The sequence below is a fragment of the Hylobates moloch genome, unplaced genomic scaffold, assembly GCF_009828535.3.
Source record: "Hylobates moloch isolate HMO894 unplaced genomic scaffold, HMol_V3 SCAFFOLD_10, whole genome shotgun sequence".
In the NCBI taxonomy this organism is placed as follows: domain Eukaryota; kingdom Metazoa; phylum Chordata; class Mammalia; order Primates; family Hylobatidae; genus Hylobates; species Hylobates moloch.
In genome coordinates this window covers 65,933,229-65,955,431 of record NW_026652285.1, presented here as the reverse complement: position 1 = coordinate 65,955,431, position 22,203 = coordinate 65,933,229, and the positions used below count along the sequence as shown (strand labels likewise).

General features: G+C 44.7%; 1 protein-coding gene across 4 annotated transcripts in view; it reads right to left on the bottom strand.

The window, feature by feature from the left end:
- FAM120A (family with sequence similarity 120 member A) overlaps positions 1 to 22,203 on the bottom strand; it is a 114,827-nt gene that overhangs the window by 44,112 nt on the left and 48,512 nt on the right. For 3 of the 4 annotated variants that reach the window (XM_032164559.1, XM_058445449.1, XM_032164561.2), the window contains exons 6-7: positions 6,322 to 6,422; positions 5,820 to 6,106 (exon numbers count right to left, since the gene is read on the bottom strand). In XM_032164559.1, the coding sequence (XP_032020450.1) occupies positions 5,820 to 6,106; positions 6,322 to 6,422 (388 nt within the window). The remainder of the gene's footprint in view (positions 1 to 5,819; positions 6,107 to 6,321; positions 6,423 to 22,203) is intronic. The other variant, XM_032164560.2, reaches the window with a different exon arrangement.

Here is a 22,203-nt window from a genome sequence, read left to right as displayed (position 1 = left end):
TTTTTTTAAACAGGATCTCACTCCATTGCCCAGGCTGGAGTACAGTGGCACAATCTCAGCTCATTGCATCCTCTACCTCCCAGGTTCAAGCAATTCTCCTACCTAGCCTCCCAAGTAGCTGGGACTTCAAGCAAACACCACCACGTCCAGCTAATTTTTGTATTTTTTGGTAGAGAAAAGGTTTCATCATGTTGGTCTTGAACTTCTGACCTCAAGTGATCTGCTTGCCTCAGCTTCCCAAAGTGCTGAAATTACAGGCATGAGCCATTGCACCCGGCCTCAACTGTAATTCTTAATTCAACTGAAAGAAGATTACAAACATCTGACAGGCACCAGGAAGGGAAAAAAGACAAGAATATCACCTTAATTTTTAAAATTTAAACAAGAATAAAGCAAGTGTATGCTGGTACTGCTCTACTGTTCTAACAAAGGAACTGGAGGAGACATTACTTAGAAAGCTACACATTTCATTCCTTTTCTTTCTTTCCTTTTTTTTTTTTTTTTAAGAGACAGGGACCCATTCTGTTGCCCGGCTGGACTGCAGTGGTGCCCTCATGGCTCACTACAGCCTCGAACTCCTGGGCTCAAGTGATCCTGCCGTCTTAGCCACCCAGGTTGCTGGACCCACAGGCACATGCCACCATGTCTGGCTAATTTTTAAATTTTATGTTGCCCAGGCTGGCTTCACGCAATCCCCCTGCCTCAGCCTCTCAAAGTGCGGGTATTAAAGCATGAGCCACCACACGTGGCCCCCTTTTCTTATTTTATTGCCAAACTGTTTTAGGCCTAGAATAACTGCCAGTTCTGATCACTACCCAAGCACCAGCCTATTTTCTTCCAAGGGACGTGCTAGAAAGAGAGTGTTGTGTCTCTGCAAAGTAGCCAATTAAACTCAGAACTGAACTTCCAACAGGTTCACCTTCAATGTTTTTGGAAAAATACGTCAGGCAGGCACAACTATGTGGCAAGAAGTCTTCTCATATTCTAAGAACTCCTCCTCTAACAGATCTTCCAAAAATTCTAAAGAGAAATTTGTATTTCAAAAGAGTAACACAGCCCATCACGTCCACTCCAACAGCATAGGAGAACTGTACAGTACAAAGACACTGAACAACTCATCCAACTAAAGAAACTAAAATGCTGAATAAGATATTAAAGAAATACAATGAAAAGAAGAGATAAAGCTCAGGGCTGCCAAGTGCACCCAGATGAAGGCTGCCCTACTGCCCCTGAGGAATGGCTGAGAGCATTTCCTGATCTGCTGCCATCTGTGTGGATGCCTCCCCAAGAACTTGGGGTTACAAGAGCATATTTTCTGTAGTGTATATGAGTCTCCTGTGCAATGAACCCCTGATGACAGCATGGGGGCACACACATCTGTTCCATCAATGTTGCTGCAGTGCACACCCCACACCCACCTTCCTACAGGCACAGAGCAAATCTCCACAAAGAGCACCTGCACGCATGCAGCTCTCAGACGTCCACAAGTCATGACAACATCCAGCAATGCTCAGTGGCGACAGCCAGGACCCAATAACTCCACCCATAACCCCCCACCACATTTTATCTTTAAAAATAAATGTTTGACAATTTTATAGGCCTTTGTAAAAGGTATCTTATGTTCCAAGTTGTAGAACTTAGATGTTCTTAGTGAGGTTGAACAACTTTTTATGTTTACTGATGGCTGCTTCCTTTGTGAATTCCATGCTTATACCTTTAAGAGATGAGATCTCACTACATTGCCCAGGAGAGAGTGCATTTGCCATTCACAGGTATGATCATAGCTCACTGCAGCCTCAACCTCCTGGGCTCAAGTGATCCTCCCACCTCAGACTCCCGAGTAGCTGGGACTACAGGTGTACAGTACCACACCCAGCACATTTGTATCTTTTTCCATTTAAAACAGTTGCCATCAGCTGCACACAGTGGCTCATGCCTGTAATCCCAGCACTTTCGGCAGAGGTAGGAGGATTGCTTGAGGCCAGGAGTTTGAAACCAGCCTGGGCAATACAGCGAGACCCCACAACTACAAATAATACAGGTTAGCTGGGTGTGGTGGAACATGTCTTTCGTCTCAAGTGGAGCATGCTAAGGTGTGAGAATCACCTGAGCCCAAGAGTTTGAAGCGGCAGTGAGTTATGATGGTGCCACTGCACTCCAGCCTGGGTGAAACAGCAAGACCCTGTCCCTAAAAAAATAATAATAATAATTTTAGAAAACCATTCACCTTTTTAATTCATAGGAAGGTTTTTTCTTTTTTTGTTGTCTCTTTTTTTATGTGACAATCCCCATCACCCATCACTACCACCCTTTAAAAGAGTGCCACTGATTTATTGTTGGGGTAACTAGGCCATTTATTTTGCAGGGTGTCCCACATTATTCCTTCCTTGTGGTATCACTGAATGTACACTACAGAAGACAGGAGAAGTTAGGGCTGGACAATGAGAGGCAGAGCGTAGCAGGTAAGGGCACACCTTGCTATGCATCTAGAAGGCCAATCGCCTCTGCTATTTTACAGTCTAGAAATTATAAATGTTTCTGGCCAGGCACGGTGGGTCATGCCTGTAATCCCAGCACTTTGGGAGGCCGAGGTGGGGGGATCACCTGAGGTCAGGAGTTTGAGACCAGCCTGGCCAACATGGTGAAACCTCATCTCTACTAAAAATACAAAAAATTAGCCGGGCATGGTAGTAGGCAACTGTAATCCTAGCTAGTCGGGAGGCTGAGGCAGGAGAATCACTTGAACCTGGGAGGCAGAGGTTGCAGTTAGCAGAGATCATGCCATTGCACTCCAGCCTGGCCAACAAGAGCAAAATTCAATCTCAAAAAAATTTAAAAATATATACATATATATAAACATTTCTACCATCAATGTATTTTAAGACCAGAGTTCTGGAGTTCAACTGTTTCCACCAGCTGAATGGTCTGACTGTCTGGAGACCCACTGTCCTGAGGGCAAATGGCATCAAGGTGGGAGAAAACTCACCTCCAAAGAAACACCAGGGTCTCTCCAGCCTAAGGTCATGCTAAGCACACTCTGGATCAGGAATGTCTAATCTTTTGGCATCCCTGCGCCACATTGGAAGAAGAAGAATTGTCTTGGGCCCCATATAAAATAGACTAACAATAGCTAATGAGCTTTAAAAAAAAAAAAATCAGAAAAAAAATCTCAATGTTTTAAGAAAGTTTATGGATTTGTGTTGGGCCGCCATCCTGCGCTGTGTGCGGCCCGCGGGCCATGGGATGAACAAGTTTGCTCTAAATGTTTCCCGTGGCACTTAGAACACATCCAGCTGTGCACGGCCCAGCCCTGCTGGTCCTCACACCACAGACCATCAGCTGGCTCACTTCTTTCTCCCAGTCTTCCTGCCCTCCTTTGCTCTAGTGCTCCCAGTTCCCCGCTCCTCACTCTTGGCACGTCTTCTTCACGAACTCGTCAGGGCTTCTATGTTCACTGCTTACATACCCTCCTCCAGAAAGCAAGCTCTGCGCACAGACCTCATCACTCCTGTCCTCTGCCCTGTTCACTGGTAAATAAATGCCCAAGTATTTCTTGCTAAGAGAATGAATAATTTCTGTTCTCTTAGGGCCATCCTGAAAAAGCAACATAGGTCCCGGGGTCCTCATTCAATTCTAAACCAAAGGTTAAAAAAGTAGTGACTTTTTTTGGTAAACTATAAAAGCAATTCTTTGTTCTCTTATGCACAGCCTAAGGGGCACACTATACACTGTAGATACAACCAATTCAATACACTAGAACCCTTGGTGAAAATCATGAACACTGTCCCTACTTGGCACACGCGTCATACCCCTGCACCTGCCACAAGCAAAGGATGCCCATGATCAAGGGTTTGACCCCAAGTCGAATGCTAGTTTCTGACCCCAAAGCCTTCAGGAACAAGCACCCTTGTCTCCTCTGCCTTCATTCATCTCAAGTCTAACATGTCTGTCTCTTCCTTATTATAGGGTGTACCCTGCATTCCTCATGGCACTTCAAACCACAAGGATGGTAAAACACAAGACTCCGAGCAGGTCAAATTCCAGTGGCAGAAACAAGATGCATCTCCAGAAAACAGTAAAGATGCCATATCAGGGATAAAGACAATAAGCAATGCAAGAGGTCAGAGGAAGGTCAGATGCCCAGAGCTCCAAAGAGCTGACCAGAACCTTCACAGACAGGTAGGAGGGTGCATACACAGCAAAGACAGGACATGCTCAGGCAGTCCTACTCACTCCAAGTTCAGTTCATCCTACCAAAGACAACTTGCCAAATTAGATGGGCAACTCACATTCTTCTCAATCCCTCCCTACCGGAGGAACAAGCACCTCAACTGAAACGTGCCCCAGTCACCACCCACGTCCCCAAGTCAGCACTTTGACCTGGTTTCCACATCTCCATCACTAGCACTGAACTCTTGTTGGGGTCATAAAGCTTACTTCTGCTTTTTGTCTTACTTCTTATCTATGTTTCATAGTTTAGAAAGAACATTTCTTACTAAGACAACAACTGTATTGTACAGACACTTTGACTTTGCTGACATGAGTCACGTTTTACAACAAAATGCACATGCCTTAGAATCCTGGCGCATAAGGGCTTCCAAGACCATCTAGCAGTTGTTCTCAAACTTCAGTGTGCTAAAGACTGACTGAGGTGCTTATTTAAAATGCAAATTTGGGGGCCCAACCAGAGATTCTGATTCAATGGGTACTCAATATATTATCTTGCTAGAGGTTAATTTAAAAGTTTGAATATTCAATTGCAACTCTTTACTTCATTTTAGAGTCTTGGCATTGCATATACAGCAAATAAACATTTATTAATTTTATACTTCTCTGCACATATAGCAAATCAACATTTATTAATGTTATACTTCTCTGCTATAAACAGGGTATGCATCCCTGGATGGCAGACAGACCTTCAGTAAGCTCTGCCCTGGGTCAACAGACATTTATTCCCATTTCACAGATGGAAAGAAGACACAGAGGAAAGATCACCTGCTTCAGGTGACACACCAGGTAAGAACTGGCACGGAAACTGACAACTATGACTCTTACATTTCCTACATCAGAAACAGATGAAACATCAACCAGTCCTGGTTATCTACACTGTAGGGTTCACACCAAGGAAAAGGAGACACTGACTTAAAGGAAAGAAATATTCTTTCCCTGTTTTTTTTGTTTTAAACATAAGACAGTTTAAAGAAAGGGGGGAGTGCAAATTTAAGATTTCCTCGATCAAATTTTAACCAGCTATGTATCTGTGAACTCATTTATTCAGGGACACACAGTGTTTAAAATACTCCGCTAAGGAAACAGTTCCAGCCTGGGTCTAGGCAGCCTTCTAGGGTTTTGCTTGGGCAAACAGTGTTATTTCCAAAGTGTCCTGTGACCTGCTGAGTTTAGGAGAAGGACAGGAAATTCAGAGCTCTCTTGATCCGTGAGCCAGGAGATTAATGTTTCGGGGGTCGGCAGGGGGTTGCTGTGGTGGGTGTGAGTGGCACTACACCGGACAAATGCCTCCATGTTTTGGTCATCACACAAACCAGTTCTTGACAAATTCCTCCCCAGAAAGTTTCCTGTCGCTCCAGGCCATGGGGCTGGGATGGTGCAGATTTTAAATCATGGAAACTTCAAGAACATACCTACCCTTCCTCTCTCCTCTCTGTCCAAGGAGCCCCCGTCTGAGTACAGACTGACCATCACCCACCTGCAACAAACTACATCTCTGAGCAAAGCACCAGCTGGGCTGGCAGGTCAGAAGGCAGCTTCCCCAGGTCACTACCCGCCAGGAAGCACCCAGCGACCTGCGCACCACTCACTTTGTCGCCCCTCCGCTGCCCTCGTCGTTGTCTGAAGATGACGATGTAGAAGAGCCAGGGAAGTAGGCGGAATCCACGTGGTTGGGGCTGCCGCTCTGGGCCGGGTTGATGGGCGAGGACCGCTCATACAGCGGCGTGTGCTTCCCTTCGTGAGGAATGTTGCTGTAGCTGTTCTGCTCCGTCAGATTCTTCCCGCTCGTGTCCAAAGTGAGAGGTGCTGGCTCAGAGAGGCTGTACGGGTATGGACCCTGGCCCGGGGCGCCCCCTGGGCTGGGCACCTGTGGGGCCTGAAGCAAAGGGCACAGGTCACGCGCACGTGGCCAGCAGGACCCAACTCAGGCCCAGGCTGACATTTTCTGGCTCATTTTTATTTCAACAAACACTGGCATCTATTTCACATATCAATTCAAGAGGTTAGGAACTTATTTTAGCGTTCGTTGAAATTCAGCGCATGCACCGTGTCTGACACCCGCCACCCAACCCAATGCAGGGAAGGCCTTACCACGGGCTTTGCTTGCAGAGAGGTCTGCGGAATGTTGAGCATCTGAGGAGGAACATGCGGCGGCACCATCCCAGGCATTCCAAACGGACCAGGTCTGGCTGCTTCACCAACACAGAAAGAAAAGAATCACACAGCTGTGAACAGAATGCGTTTTCCAGGGCATCCTGGGGGCCAGCCCATGGCGCCAGGGATCTCACCCTCAACCTGGCTCAGACATCGACACCACCATGGGTCCCACTTCTCAGAAATCATTACAAATTGCCATTTCACAGTAAGGAAAATTTAATTTTATGATGCTCGATTTGATGGACTGGGGCTGGGATTCGAACTTTCCAGATTTCTCGGTGAACTTGCCGTAGAGGTTCTGCTCTCGTGCACTTCCTGAGGGCCTTGGCTGTCCCTCTGCCTGCAACTTGGTGGGGATTCTCTGTAACTGTCTCCCTGCTCAGGGCTGCTCCTAGCCTGAGGTCTCCGCGAAACCAGAAGCCCTGGCAGGCATGAAAGGAACAAAGTCGGACCGAACAGTTTCCTTTACCTTTGTCAAGCAAGAGGACTTTTCTATTTAAAGTACATTGCAACTACCATTAGGTTCTCAGCTAACTAGTGAGTTTTCAATATAAAAGGTATCGCTTTTCATTGTTCAGCAATTAGGTTACATTTTAACACATACACATGATGAGTAATTTGCGATTCTGTGTTCTCTTAAAACATAATTTCATAAACCTGCCTGATGTGTGCTGCCATGTGCTAGTCATCATCCCCACACTACCTTGCAAAAGTGAAGAAACCTGTGAGGGGACTGAAAGCCACATGGAGGAATGGCTGAAGCAGGGCAGCAGGACAAGCAGCCGGGCCAGCCCGAAGCTGGGACAGAAGGCAGGGGCTGGAAGCCTCCATACTCAAACTCTGGCCTCGCGGGATCTAACTAAGGACAGGAAGAGAGCTCAGGGGCCACGTCAGCCAACAGAAGTGAACGAGTGAGTAGATGGTGCCCATAAAGGGCTGTTCCAGAGACAGCACAAGACCCACAGTAACAAGGACCGACTGGGGCCCAAATGTCAAACAGCACTTCCAAACACCACCAGCAGGAAACAGGAGGACATGGGACATGGACCCCTAGGAGCTGCAGTCCCTCTCAGAACACTTAGGTGCTGAGCACCTATGATGTGTCAAGCTGAGGACTGGGCCTGGGGATGACAGGAGCCCTGAGGCGGTTTAACTAAGATGCACACTGCTGAAGACACAGAGAAAATAGAAAACCTGTGTGAGACACAACAGATCCGCCAGGGGCTTGCACGGCTGCACCATCTCTTCCTTGGGTTTGTTTTAAATGTGGAAGAAAACCAAGCCCAGAGCTTCCTGACTCCAACTTCCCTCTTTAAGCAGTAGATACGCTTCTACAATCTCTTCGTCTGAATACCAGGTGATATGGTTAGGCTGCACGTCCCCACCCAAATCTCATCTTGATTTATAATCCCCATAATCCCCACGTGTCTAGGCAGAGACTAGGTGGAGGTAATTGGATCACAGAGGCAGTTTCTCCCATGCTCTTCTAATGATAGTGAATGAGTTCTCACAAGATCTGATGGTTGTATAAGGGGCTCTTCCCCCTTCATTCAGCACTTCTTACTGCTGCCTTGTGAAGAAGGTGCCTTGCTTCCCCTTCAACTTCTGCCATGATGCTAAGTTTCCTGAGGCCTCCCCAGCCATGCTGAACTGTGAGTCAATCAAACCTCTTTCCTTTATAAATTATCTAGTCTCAGGTAGTTCTTTATAGCAGTATGAAATCAGAGGAAAACACCAGGCAAGGGGAATACAACCCGCGAACCACCACCTCTCACACTGCCTACTGCCAATATAGGTAACGACAGAAACATTCCCCAAACCTTCACTCTCGTTCTCGGAAAAGCAAACGTCCACGGCTGCATTCGCAAGAGGCTCCCTAAGCCAACACTGGGCGTGGTGAGACCAGGAGTGCAAACGCTGTCCTTAGTCTGGCCTCCTGAGAGCCAAACACCACCAACAGACGCTGGGAGTGAAGCACAGATCATTGCTGACTCCCCCCAGAGAACGACCAGGAATCTTACAGACTACAATTTGTCTGAGGTTCCTGCCTTCCAAGGGCCTTCAGCTCACAAGCTCTAAAACACCATAGCCCTTTGATCCTGGCTTGCACCAAGAAAAAACCTTGGCAGAGCTTCCACCTTTGTACCAAATAAAAACGACTGCAGTATGAGAAGCTGGGAATAATGAGACTGGCATGTGTGTAGTCACAGACACCTCACACTTGCACGTAACACGCACACAGACACACGTGCACACAACACACTCCTAACTGCCCAGTAAGTCCACAAGTCCATGCCTCTAAGGAATGTGTGTGCACGATCAAGTGCTCACTCACACACAGGCGTAGATACACACAGAAGTGCACACAAACACACCCGGCACGTGCATGCATGGCACACACACACACACACATGGCACAGACAATACAAGGAGCTGTTCCTTAAACAGTATGTTGGCTAGATCTGCACCTCCACGTGTGTGATCAAAGTCGCTATTATTTTAAAAAAACTGTTCACAGGTGATTCTGATAAGCAGGTTCGGTCCAAAGAATATTATAAAATCTATTCAAGCTCTAATCATATAATTTAAATCAATGTAAAATGTCTAGTGTATAATGTCTTGTGGCTGACCTCACTTGCCTAACTTTGGGATAATACAAATGTAAGGCTAGATTCATGTAGCACCCGCATTCAAGTCAAGATGATCGTTTTTGTTTTTTGATTTTTGGCCATTTCATCCTAAAACCTTCCTTGAAAGCACAAACTTTCCTTTAAAGCAAACAAACAAACTACATTACAGCATAAAACTAAATAATTCCAAGGAAAGAATATTTTCTAAAATCACATTCCAATCTTGACCTCAAATAATCCTCTGTGAATCCACAGAGCAAGTCACTATTCTATTAAAGCAGTCCAATAAGTGAATTAATTTGTCTGCATCTTCTGAAGGCTGCAGACGTGCCTCCTAACCCAGGGTCTGCCTCTGTGGATTCAGGCCTTCATCTATGTCGGTTCTTGTTCTCCATGCCCAAGTGCAGCTGAGCAGAACCGCTGTGTGTCTTGTCTACAAGAGGCATCTTTCTCAGAAGTGACACGGGGCTCCAGAGTAGAGATCACACCATCAGTTTCTCACTCTCTTCCTTTCACACTTACTAGAGAGGTGGGCTTTTGGTAAAAAAAAATATGCAGACTGAAGACAAGAAGTGAAAGAAGAAAAAAAGGCCAAAAAAGTTTACTATATTTCAAAATATTTCGTAACTTTAAAAATAGTTTTTAAATAGTAAGAAGTTCTTTCAGAATGAAAAGAGACATGCACTGCAATCCCTCGGCTGTATGATCTTGACTTGTTACAGCTCAGTTACCTACTTCCTCAAAGGATTCACTTACGCCTATATGCAGCTGTGTGGCTTTTGCTCTGAATTAAAATACGGTAAAATTCTTTAAAGAAATGGTGTTAAACTGGAACCTCTTCTTAGAACTACAGTCGGCCTTACCCCAGTCCCCATTCCTAGCCCAACCTAACAAATGTTCCTCTATTACTTGGCATATGATCCTGAAATGTTAAACAAAACAAAGAGTAACAAAGTTAAGTCTTAAAAAACAAAACAAAAAACTGGCCTGGCTCGGTGGCTCATGCCTGTAATCCCAGCACTTTGGGAGGCCAAGGCAGGCGAATCACTTGAGGTCAGGAGTTCAAGATCAGCCTGACCAACATGGCGAAAGCCAGTCTCTACTAAAAATAAAAAAAATTAGCCAGGCATGGTGGCAGGCGCCTATAACCCCAGTTACTTAGGAGGCAGAGGCTGTAGTCAGCAGAGATCGCGCCACTGCACTCTGGCCTGGGTGACAGAGTGAGACTCCATCTCACAAATAAATAAATAAACGGGCAGACATTGTATGATTTTCAAGTATCACCCGAAAAATATAGCTTTGAAGATGGCGAGTCCAAGATTAAATAAATCAATATAATCCCTACTACCTTTAATTTTCATCACTTGCAAACATAGACAAGGCAAAACTTTCCAACCATTTCAAACATGTGTAAACGGACATGTTTACTAAATATCAATAGTCTACAGACGATAAGAAGGTATAGAAAGGAAACTGTCATGTGACCTGTTCCCGTTACACTACAGATCCAGTGTCCAGAGAGGCAGGGTAGGGCCTGGAGCACAGTGGGAGGGCACGGCATCTGGCCATCCTGTAGGGAGAGGAGGCCCCGCAGAGCCGGTCAGGCTGGCCGAGCCTGGACTGAGACCAGGTGCAATGTCAGTGCCCAGGGAGGCAAAGGATGGAGGAGCAACTCCCAAGAGCTAAGAGCCTGGGAGCAGCTGATGTCAGCCCAGAGCCTGCGGTACTGGCCAGACCCCATGCGAAGAGCCTGAGGCCGGCGCCCAGAAGAGAAGGCCTGGTGACAGGAGGAGGCAAAACCTGAGGGATGATCAGCTTGAAGAAGGCTAAGTGCAAGGCCCATGAGAAGTAAGATTATGAACTCAATGAACAGGCACGTCCTGTGTGGCACGTGAAAGAATTCGGAACAGCGGGAAAAATTAAACCACGGAAGCAAACTTCAAGTCAACAGAAACAAGAACTTTCTAAGAACCAGAGCAGTTCAACAATGAAAAGAGTTGCTTTACTGACTGCTGGACTGCTCATACAAGAACATTCTACAGCAGGGAGCTGGGCTGAACTTCTATAAACATTCCTCACTCCCCAAATCCTTTCCATCCCTGAATGTGGATAGTGAGAGGGTAGACATCACGAGATAGGGCATCATTCAAATCCACCCAGTGCCTGAGTCTCAAGTAGCAAGGTTTATCTAAATGTATTCAGTTCCTGGGTTTAATTAATCAGTTTGAACAGAATACTTGTACTGACTGAGCAAAGTTCAAGAAGGCAGAATAGGAACGTTACATCTCATTAAGACTGGTTATGGTGGCTCATGCCTACAATCCCAACACTTGGGAGGCTGAGGCAGTTCAGACCAGGCCAGGCAACACATCAAGACCCTGTTTCTACACACACTCACAAAAGCAACACAAAAAAAACCAAAAATCCCAAATCCCATTTAGCCACCGAAATGTGTTTTATAAGTCTATGATGAAATAAGATAAATTCGTTTCTGTCCATTTGTGGATTTTGGAAAAGCACAACCTAAAAGAAAACTCTACCAGGTCTCTATTTTGAAGTCACTGGTAAACTGAACTGACATTCCTCATTTGTAACCAAATATTGAAACACCATTAACAAACCCAACATTAATAAACCTAAATGCATCCACTATGGGAAGACACACGCTGCAGTCTTTTAAATCAGACAATAGCTCAAAGGAGGGTGTAGGTTCTTCCAAAACATCCGATTTTTAAGTTCAAAATAAAAATGACCTTCCAAAACAGCCACACGATCAGGCAGCCTGTGTCACTTCCTACTTCACACTAACTACCACGAACTCACTGAAAATGGAGCGAAAGGTCGCAGAGCAGACGCTGAAAGCAAAGCCCCCAGCACCAGCAGGAGAATCTAATTTTCTACTTGGGAATTGTGGACCAGAAGGGCAAGATGAGTGGCCTTTCTACTCAATGGGAGTAATGCCCTGACTTCCCTCTGGTGCCCTTTATTCTGTCAGCCTCCAGGGCTTAACATCAACGTCATCCGCATTAGCTTTAAAGATAAAAACTCATCAAGATGAACTAGGACGCATCTCAAAAAGACCAAGTGCAGAATAGTAAGCACAATACAGCATTTAATTTAAAATTAAAGTAATGTATTAATTGTTCCATATGTACAAGGTGACAAAATATAAAAACATGTTCAAGGGGGCTGTACATGACTTTTAGAAAAGCCTGAAGCATCTCTTTTTTATAAAAGACTGATTTGAAGCATAGGTTGCCATTTGTGTAACCTGAAGTAGGTACACCACCACTCACTCTACTGTTACTTCTATTTTTTGTTAACAGTTTTTCATCACAACAACAACAAAACTTCAGTAAAAAATCTAAGAAAGGGCAAGTCTAGTAAGCAAAGCTATAGGACAAAGTGAGGATTTAATATAACATTTTTAAGGAATATCACTTTTTTAAGGTTATTGGTAAAATACAGCAATAGTATAATATTGAATACCTCATGAAAATAAAATTTTTAAAAAAATCATTATAGTAGCAAAAAACTAAACACATTCTTGACAATGACAGCAGGGACATGGCTAAATTATATGGCACCTCCACATTGCAGAGTATCAGACCATCTCTGGAGAAAATAAGAAAGTCATCACCAGCTTCTATAATGGGCCCCACTTACCGGTCATAGTCCCCAGGCTTGGTCAGTCCCAACCCCCAAGGCCATCCATGCTCCCTGCTGAGCCCACTCCTCTGCAGGAGGCCCCAGGCACTCCACTTCTGCCCTGACCACAACAGGACAGGAGGGCCACCGGGTGGGTCCAGGTGGGTCCAGCCGTCCAGCTGTCAGCCAGGCATGGCCTGGGGCAGTGTGGGCCACCATGTGGTCTCTTTCACATTTCCATTCTTTCTGCCCTAGAGGACCTGCCTCTATCCTTTGGCCCTTTTGCTAGGGCACTCAGCTGACTCAGGCAGGTTACACTACCGATCTCTCACCAGAGCCTGCAGTGGGCTCTGTTCAGACCTCCAGGGTCTCAGCGGCATGCCACTGAGTTCCCTGGAGGCTGAACACCTTTTCTCCGCAGCTTAGGATCAGTCGTCTGGCATTTAAAATCATTCTTTACATACTGTCTTTTCAACTTCCGAGTGGGATATTTTCTCATGATCTCAGATTCTGGGGGGTGTGTTATTGGAGAGAGAACACGTGTATTTTCAAAATAACTGTTAACACTGTCTACTGAGCAATGCGACACAGGGATCAGGGCTGTGGTGACACATATGAAGTAGGGCTGTTTATTCTATGGAAAAGTCAGGGGAGCAGCAGGACACACAGACCTCATGCAGCACAAGAGCCCCTCTCAGTCAGGATGGAGTGATGCCCAACAGCAAAGCAGGGGCAGGATCCCCATGGCCAGAGCCCAGAACACCAGCCCCAGGACCAGCCTGGCTTCTCCCTCAGGTTTGTCACAAGTAACTTTCACAACATGAATTCCCTCTCCTGGGCAGGTTGCCCGAGCTGGAGGTAGCAGTGCCCACCCCAGACCACTCACTCTGCTGTCTCCTAGGTCTGCATCCAGGTCAGTCACTGGGCATTGCAGGAAAGTGATCCCTCGGACACACTCTGGTCTGGTAGAATGTGACCAGCCTTGGGGACCTGTCAGGGCACAGGCTGACCACAGGCTCCTGTCCCAATGAAACACCCCACAGGGCCCTTCCCAAGCACCTGGCAGCTGCTACACCCAGAGGTCACTGTGTTGCTGTGACCAGGACCAGGTTGGTCATCGCTGTGTAGCATCTGTTCTTTGCTTAGTGCTGATTAGCTCCTTTTTCAACATGGTCCTATTTGCAAATTTCTTCTCTGACACGCAGCAGTGTGGCTGCTCTACACATCTGCCCTCAGTCTACTCACTCTGTGACCTCCCCATGCTGCTTAGTGGAGGCCAGACTTTCAAAAGGCCAGGTAGCAGGAGGCTGTCTGCTATGAGAGATCAAGCTCCCCTACCTTCACTGTAAAACCACATGTGCACCAAAACCACTCCCTTCTATATCTTTAACCCTTCTCTCTCAGTAGTCATCATCCCCATAACAACTTCAACCTGTTCAATTCTCCCCTGCATTTCAAAGCCCCACCTCTTTATGGAAATGACTGTAGAGAGGCATGGTGCTTGCCACCCATCCTATCCTCTTCTATGAATTTCTATACTGAGGAAGAAAGAAAGCTAAAAATGACCTTTCCTAGGATCCACTGCCTCTTGTTGAGGGCCAACCAATTGTACATACACAAGGTTTGGGAGCTCCAAATTCAGCCGAAGCCTGCCCTGAGTGGTCCTGCTTACACTTCATCTATCAGGCAGCGCCCTCATCTTGCTCAACCTCTCAGAACTCAGTGCTGCCAACAACTGTGCACAGGGTATCTCCCCTGGCCTCACTGCGCCACTCTTTCTGTGCATCTACCTCCTGCATCTGGTCCCAGGGGTGCTATCTCTTTATCCTCCACTTCCATCACCACGGCTCCTCTCAGCATTACACACCAGCAAAGCTGCAACCCATGACTCCAGCTTAGCTCCTCACTCTGCTTTCACCTGTGCATTCTAATGCCTGTTTCCCATCTCCACCGGGATCCTAGAAGGCGTCTCAACATTCATGTCCAAAACCATCCTCCAAATCTGCTCTTCCTCCAATCATCTTTATCTCATTAATGGCATCCTCACCTGAGCTGCTCAAGCCAAAACTCTGGGAGCCATTTCCCCCGAATTCTTTTCATTGAGCTTCTATAATCAAGCATCAATATCTCCTATCTATTTATTCTATCTCCCAAAAACCTGTGAAATCCACCCAGCACTCCTGCCTGCCACAGAGGAGAACTTGCCCCAGGGACTGCAACCATGCCTTGCCTCAATACTGAAAGAGTTTCCCACTCCTTTCCCTATACCTGCCCTTGCCCACCCCGATCCCCTCTGCACAATGAGGTCCGAGCAATACAAATGCACACCTCAGCATACCACTCCCAGATTAAAAGTCTTTCATGAGGATATTTCTTTAACCTGGAAAAGGTAGAGGAGATAGTGCTAAGGGTTAAGATGACAAGACATCAGACTCCCCCTTAAGATCAAGGGCTAGACAAGAACAGTCACCATCTTCTATTAAAAATCATGCCCTGGCCAGGTGCGGTAGCTCACACCTGTCCATTTGTGGACAGCACTTTGGGAGGCAGAAGTGGGCAGATCATGAGGTCAGGAGTTCGAGATCAGCCTGGCTAACATGGTGAAACCCCGTCTCTACTAAAAATACAAAAATTAGCTGGGCGTGGTGGCAGGCACCTGTAATCCCAACTACTTGGGAGGCTGAGGCAGGAGAATTGCTTGAACCCAGGAGGTGGAGGTTGCAGTGAGCTGAGATTGCATCACTGCACTCCAGTCTGGGCGACAGAGTGAGACTCCATTTTGAAAACAAAAAAAAAAAAAAGAAGAAGAAAAATAAAAATCATGCCCTAACTCACAGCTGGCTCAGTGGATCACGAAGATAAAAAAGATACTAGAGAAGACACAATCAGCCAAAGCAAGATACAAATCAACTATGAAAATTAATAAGAACTGAGCAAAGTTGTTAAGATAAAATCAACTTACAGTATTAATTTGAAAATATAAGACACACATAGAAATAGCACCCAAAAATAAATACTTAGCAATATCTCTAACAAAAGATGTTATGAATGCTTAATGAAGAAAATTCAAGTTTATGGAAAGATATTCAAGACAATTCAAATCAACAGAGAAATGTAACATCTTCTTTAGTACACTCAATAATAAAGATTTTATTCTTTCCAAATTGATCTACAGAATTGGTGTAATTCCAATCAAAATCTCCACAAGGATCATAAAATGTACATAAAAGTGAAAAGGATCAAGAACAGTCTCGACCTCTTGCAGAAATATTACATGGGCAGATTTGCCCAATCAGACATCAAGTATTATTACAAGGCTATGGCAACTAGAACGGCATAATCCTGTGGCATGAAGATAATCAGAAATTCAACAGAACTGAGCCCAGAAACAGACCCACACACAGAGACACTCAACATGTCAGAAGAGGACAGCGTTCTCAGTGGATAATACTAAGGCAACGGGTTCTCCACACGGTGAACAAGAAACTGAATTCCCTCACTCAAACCATAAACAAAATTCAGTGCCAGGTAGAATCAAAGGGCAAAATCACAAATAAAACTTTTAGAAGACAAAACATTTATCACCTCAGGCTAGGGAGGAATTCTTCCTTTACGTTTTCTTTTTCTCCTTCTCATGTAACACTTTAAAACATACACAAGAAAAAAGGGAACTGTACGATAAGCCACATGTACCTATCGACCACCTTCAAAATTAACCAGCACACGGCCTATTGCGTGTTATCTGCACTTCCACCCTTCTTTGCCCACTACTGCATTATTGTGAAGCAAATCTCAGACATGACATCATTTCATCCATAAATACAGGATAGGACTTAAAGGTACAAACGATAAAGGGAAAAATTCATGTATTTGACATTAAGAACTCTGATCTCAAAGCACATCATGAAGACAGAAAAATGCAAGCCACAGATTGGAAGATTATTATTTGCAGTCCATATATCTGACTAGCATCCAATATATATATTAAGTTATCCCTATGAATAAGCAAAAGAAAAACAACCCAACAGAAACACAAGCAAACAGGCCGGGCGCGGTGGCTCACGCCTGTAATCCCAGCATTTCGGGAGGCCGAGGCGGGCGGATCACGAGGTCAGGAGATTGAGACCATCCTGGCTAGCATGGTGAAACCCCGTCTCTACTAAAAATACAAAAAATTAGCCGGGCGTGGTGGCGGGCGCCTGTAGTCCCAGCTACTCGGGAGGCTGAGGCAGGAGAATGGCATGAACCTGGGAGGTGGAGCTTGCAGTGAGCAGAGATTGTGCCACTGCACTCCAGCCTGGGCGACAGAGCGAGACTCTGTCTCAAAAAAAAAAAAGAAACACAAGCGAACAACATGAACAAGCATTTTACAATAGAGGAAACCCTACTGGCCCATAAACATAAAGATTCTCAACCTCATTAGCAATCAGGGAAATGCAAACTGAAACCTTTAAAGGATATAGTTTCATAATCACTAGACCAAACAAAACAAACAAACAAAAAAAAACATGGAGCAATGAGAGGGTTCTTTCACTTCTGCCAGGAGAATAAATAGGTGCATCCGTGTCCAGCAGCAGCAGAGGCTTGAACAGGGCCCTACCCTGGAGTTTCCCTGGAATTCCACTCCTGGGCACATCAGGTCACATGAAACAATGTTCACAAGCGCACTATTCATCATGGCAAGCAGCTGGAAACAGTCCATTTTCCATCAACAGTAGAATGGACAAATATATATTAATACAATGGAATGCTGCACAGCATTAAAAAATGAACTATGCCAACATGAATGAAACCCAATAATATAAATATTAAGAAGGCAAGTCAGAGGAGTACATGCTATATGATTTTATTTCATAACAAACAAAATGAAACTATTTAGTATCCAGACATACAGACACGATAAAATTATACAGAGAAGCACAGAATAACTAATACAAAATTGAGGGTGGTAGAGAGTCGAGGAATGCAACTAGGGAAGACATATAAGAGGGCTAAGATATTAGTAATGTTCTAAGACTAACACATTGTAGTATGATAGTTACAAAATCATTTTTTTACAGGTAAAAATTCTTCCATGAACTTTCATGTTCTAAGAGTAAAGTCTAAAACCCAAGTGGTGCCTGGCAACTGCACTGCCGCTCTCAGCATCACCTGACCACTCTCCCCACTTTCTGTGCTTCAGCCACATTCTTCTTATTTTTCTTCTTCACTATGTCCTCCTACCTCAGGACCTCTCACATGCCACCTACCCTGCATGGAATACACTTCCTCCCATATTGGCACCTCGCTAGATGCCTACTGAACCCCCAAACCCCACTCAACAATAATCTAATCAATCAGAACCGGCCACTTTAATCGTAGATTGATTCAATCAGGTTGGTCTTCCTTGAGGTTCCTGTTCTTTTTCCTGCAGGATTCCCTGGTGTTCACTTCCCCACTATACATTCATCTGTAGGGGCAACGGTAACTCCTCTCTTATTTACCACACTTTCAGCACCCAGCACACCGCCTGTCATGCTGTCATGAAATGCGCAGATCAACGAGCTCTTTACTTTAAAATATATATATATATACTTTTTTTTGAGCAGTTTCAAGGTTACAAAAATCTTGAGCAGAGTACACACTTTGCATTGGTGTGACACATTTGTTCCAACCAATGAGCCAAACCTGGCTACATTATGATTACCTAATGCCCACAGTTGACATTAGGGTTCACTCTTGGTGCTGTACATATTCTGGATATGGATAGATGTATAATGCCATGTATCCACCATTACAGTATCATACAGAAGTTTCACTGCCCCCAAAATCTGCCTAATCATCCCTCCCTGCCCACAACCTCTGGCAACCCTTGATCTTTTTCCTGCCTCCATACTTTTGGCCTTTTCCAGATGTCCTATAGTTCGAATCGCAGGGTATGTAGCCTTTTCTGATTGGCTTCTTTCACTTAGTAAAATGTACTTATGTTCCTCTGCATCTTTTCATGGCTTGATAGCTCACTGCTTTTTAGTGCTGATTATTTCATTGCTTAGATATACCAAACTTTATTTCCCTATTGACCTACTGAAGACATCTTGGTAGCCTCCAAGTGTCGGCTATTATGAATAAAGTTGCTTTAAATATCTGTGTGCAGGTTTTTGTGTAGACATAAGTTTTCAACTCCTTTGGGCAAACAGCAACAAGCATGACTTGGGAATTTTGTAAATACTGCGAAGCTGTCTTCCAAAGTCGCTGTACCATTTTTGCAATCCCATTAGCAACACAATCTGTTGCTACCCATCCTCACCAGCATTTAGTGTTGTTGGTGTTTTCTATGTTAATCATTCTAACAAATGTGTAATTAAAATGTGTAGTAGGAGCTCATTTACTTTTCACTAAGGAAGGCCAATGACACAGTGGATACTTCATCAGCCTCAATTTCACCTGCACACAGGATCTGTACCCACAGATTCCACATCCACAGATCTGAGGTGAGACCTCAGTGTTAGATGTGTTACTTGTTACTTTAGTAAATTCCACCAATGATTTTGAAGCAACTGGTTTAACTAGGGAACTAAATATTTTGAAATCTCAACTATCACATATCTTATTTGTGCTTGCATTTAGATTGGTGATTTCCTGGTGAGCTATAGCAGATTTTACATGCTGTGACAGAAAGAACAAATCACAACCATTTCCAGATAGGCAGGTCCTCGCTTAGTAATTATGACATAGTGAATGCTTAAAAAATAAATATGCATCTCACCACCACTTATTTTCAAAATCATCTCAAAATACATGATTTCTGGGAGACTATATTGTGTGTGTGTGTGTGTGTGTGTGTGTGTGTGTGTGTGTGTGTGTGTCCTCCTAAGAACTCTAAACTACCCAAAAACTGTTTAGAGATCTGAGGTATTTTTCTCGTATTGCAGATAGATTTACAGGCTTACAAAGAAAGGCACAGAGGATGGGTTGTGGTTCCTAAAAGCCAGGCCAACTGGTACCTAGCTAGGAACATTCCTTTTTAAAAAATAGAAATTCCTAAGGCTCAATTAAGATGCTGAAATAGCAGTTTTGAGGTGGAATCTAAAATTCCAGCCAAGTTTAGAAACCTCTGGTTAGATCAACTCGCCCCATGTTTTTCCCCTATAGCCAAGCTCTCTAAGCTTATAATATGATTACCCTAAAATTTCTTCAAAACTCTACACATATTCCAATTTCTGAATGATTAATAAGATAAATTCTAATATAACAAGAAACTAATATCCCCACATTGGTTGTTCAAAATTCTGAATTATTTTCCTGTAGAATAATACAATGGACTGTGGTTGGATTCTATGACAGATCACCAAAGACCACTTAGGACCTATCTAATACTTATAAAAATATTTCTATGGAAAATACATCATGGGTTCCAACTTGGGGTGCCAGAAAGCGTCCCACCAACTCCATGTTGTTCCTTCTAGACTTTCAACTTAGGTTCCAGTCTTCGTCCTGTTAGTTTCACCGGTAGGATCCCAGTAGTATGCAGGGGTAAAAATCAATGACAGCTAATATAACTTATGTTTCTTCAGAGTTATCAGAAAAAAAACTAAAGTTATTTTTACAAAAATCCATTTCTGCTAGTTCCAAATTGTGTGTATGCAGCTTGAAACAAAACATCCTTCCCAATCTTGCCTGAAGCCTCTCTCCAGGCTTGTCTCCTGCCATTCCAGACTGCATACCCGTCATCTTAAAATTCTACACTGCCCAAACTTCCTGCCTGGCTGTCATTCTGTGCCTGTACTTTTGTTAGTCCCTCCGCCTACAACCCTCATTTCTGCAACAGCCAGAAGCATCAGGGAATGCTGTACAGGAGGATTTACAGGCAGTTCATGCCTACCCTAAGCTGCCTGAAACTATCATCCCAAACATCCCAAACTCTACCAGTTACTTTCCTGTTCTCCATAAACCACTGAGTAGTGAAAATGAAAGTGAAACTAAATTCTGAGTAAACTTCATCTCTAAAATACTTACCTAAAATCTTAATAATTTGATAAGAACACAAAAGCACTTGACACAACATTTTTTAAGATATTCAAACTTAACTCACCTTGCCTATTCAAAACATCTTCATAATTATCATGAGCTCAGATCAATGCCAAATGTTAAGTGTGCTGCCTTTCTCCATACTTATCTTCCTAATTTTCTCCTAAGTAGATTTTCTAGTCCCAAGTACACTCTAAGGACTTTCTAAACTACACCTGCCATACAGATTGTCCCACAGGAGCACAATGTCAGCGAAACACAGGAGCCTGCCGGCCCCACCTCTGAGCGCTCCTTCAGGCTCCTCACTGCTCATTCCAATGCCCAATCATTCAGTGCCTGTTGAGGCCATTCTGCCAATGAGAATAATAATGACAGTATCTACTATCAGACAGTATCTGTTATTCTTATAGGCAGAATTACCTAAAAGGGCATTGAATGATTGAACAAGTACTTCACTAAAGCACCTTACATACGCCTTCTCTTTTAATATTCACATAATGATCCCATTCTATAAAATAGGGAGCTCGAAGTCAGGAGGCAGTAGGCCACAGGTGGCAATGTTCATGCTCCCCATCATTCCCACAAGCAATTATTAGACATCTTCTATGTGCAGGGTATACAGTAGACACACTGCGATCTAGTCCCATAACGCCTCACCTTAACTGATGAAACAGTGAGGCCGGGCGCGGCGGATCACGCTTGTAATCCCAGCACTTTGGGAGGCCGAGGCGGGTGGATCACGAGGTCAGGAGATCGAGACCACGGTGAAACCCCGTCTCTACTAAAAATACGAAAAAATTAGCCGGGCGTGGTAGTGGGCGCCTGTAGTCCCAGCTACTCGGAGAGGCTGAGGCAGGAGAATGGCGTGAACCCGGGAGGCGGAGCTTGCAGTGAGCCGAGATCGCGCCACTGCACTCCAGCCTGGGCGGCAGAGTGAGACTCCGTCTCAAAAAAAAAAGAAAAAAGAAACAGTGTACTGTACAGCTAGTCTCCCTCCTGCCGATGCTCTGTGCTCCCTTTTCCAAAAATAATCCTAAAACACATCTCATCATTTCACTCTCTTGATTTAAAAACCAAGCGGATCAATTCATTCAGTCAAATATTTATCCACTGGGGATATAAAAGTAAAGGTGACTAATAGGCCCTTATTACCCTAGACTTTACATTGTGGGGAGTGACGGGAGAAGGGGTGGTCGTGGTGAAAAATAGAAGCCAAGGAGTGTGCAGAGATTTAAAGCCAGGCAGACCTTGGAGAACACGACAGCCTGGATCTCACAAATCAGAAGGGCACAAACACAAGCCGGTCAGAGAAAGGAGCCCTCCAGGCACAAAAGCTGGCCCAGAGGCTCAGGGCAGAAGCTAGCTCGGTTCATGCAGGGCAAGAAAGGAGGCTGCGCTCAGGAGTGAGGAGCCAGCAGTCTCAGATGATGGGGAGGAAGCAAGGTAAGCAGTTGGGAATTTATTCCAAGTGTGATGAGAAGCCAATGGGGAATTCTAAGCATGGGAGAAGCACAGTCCAATTGCCATTTTT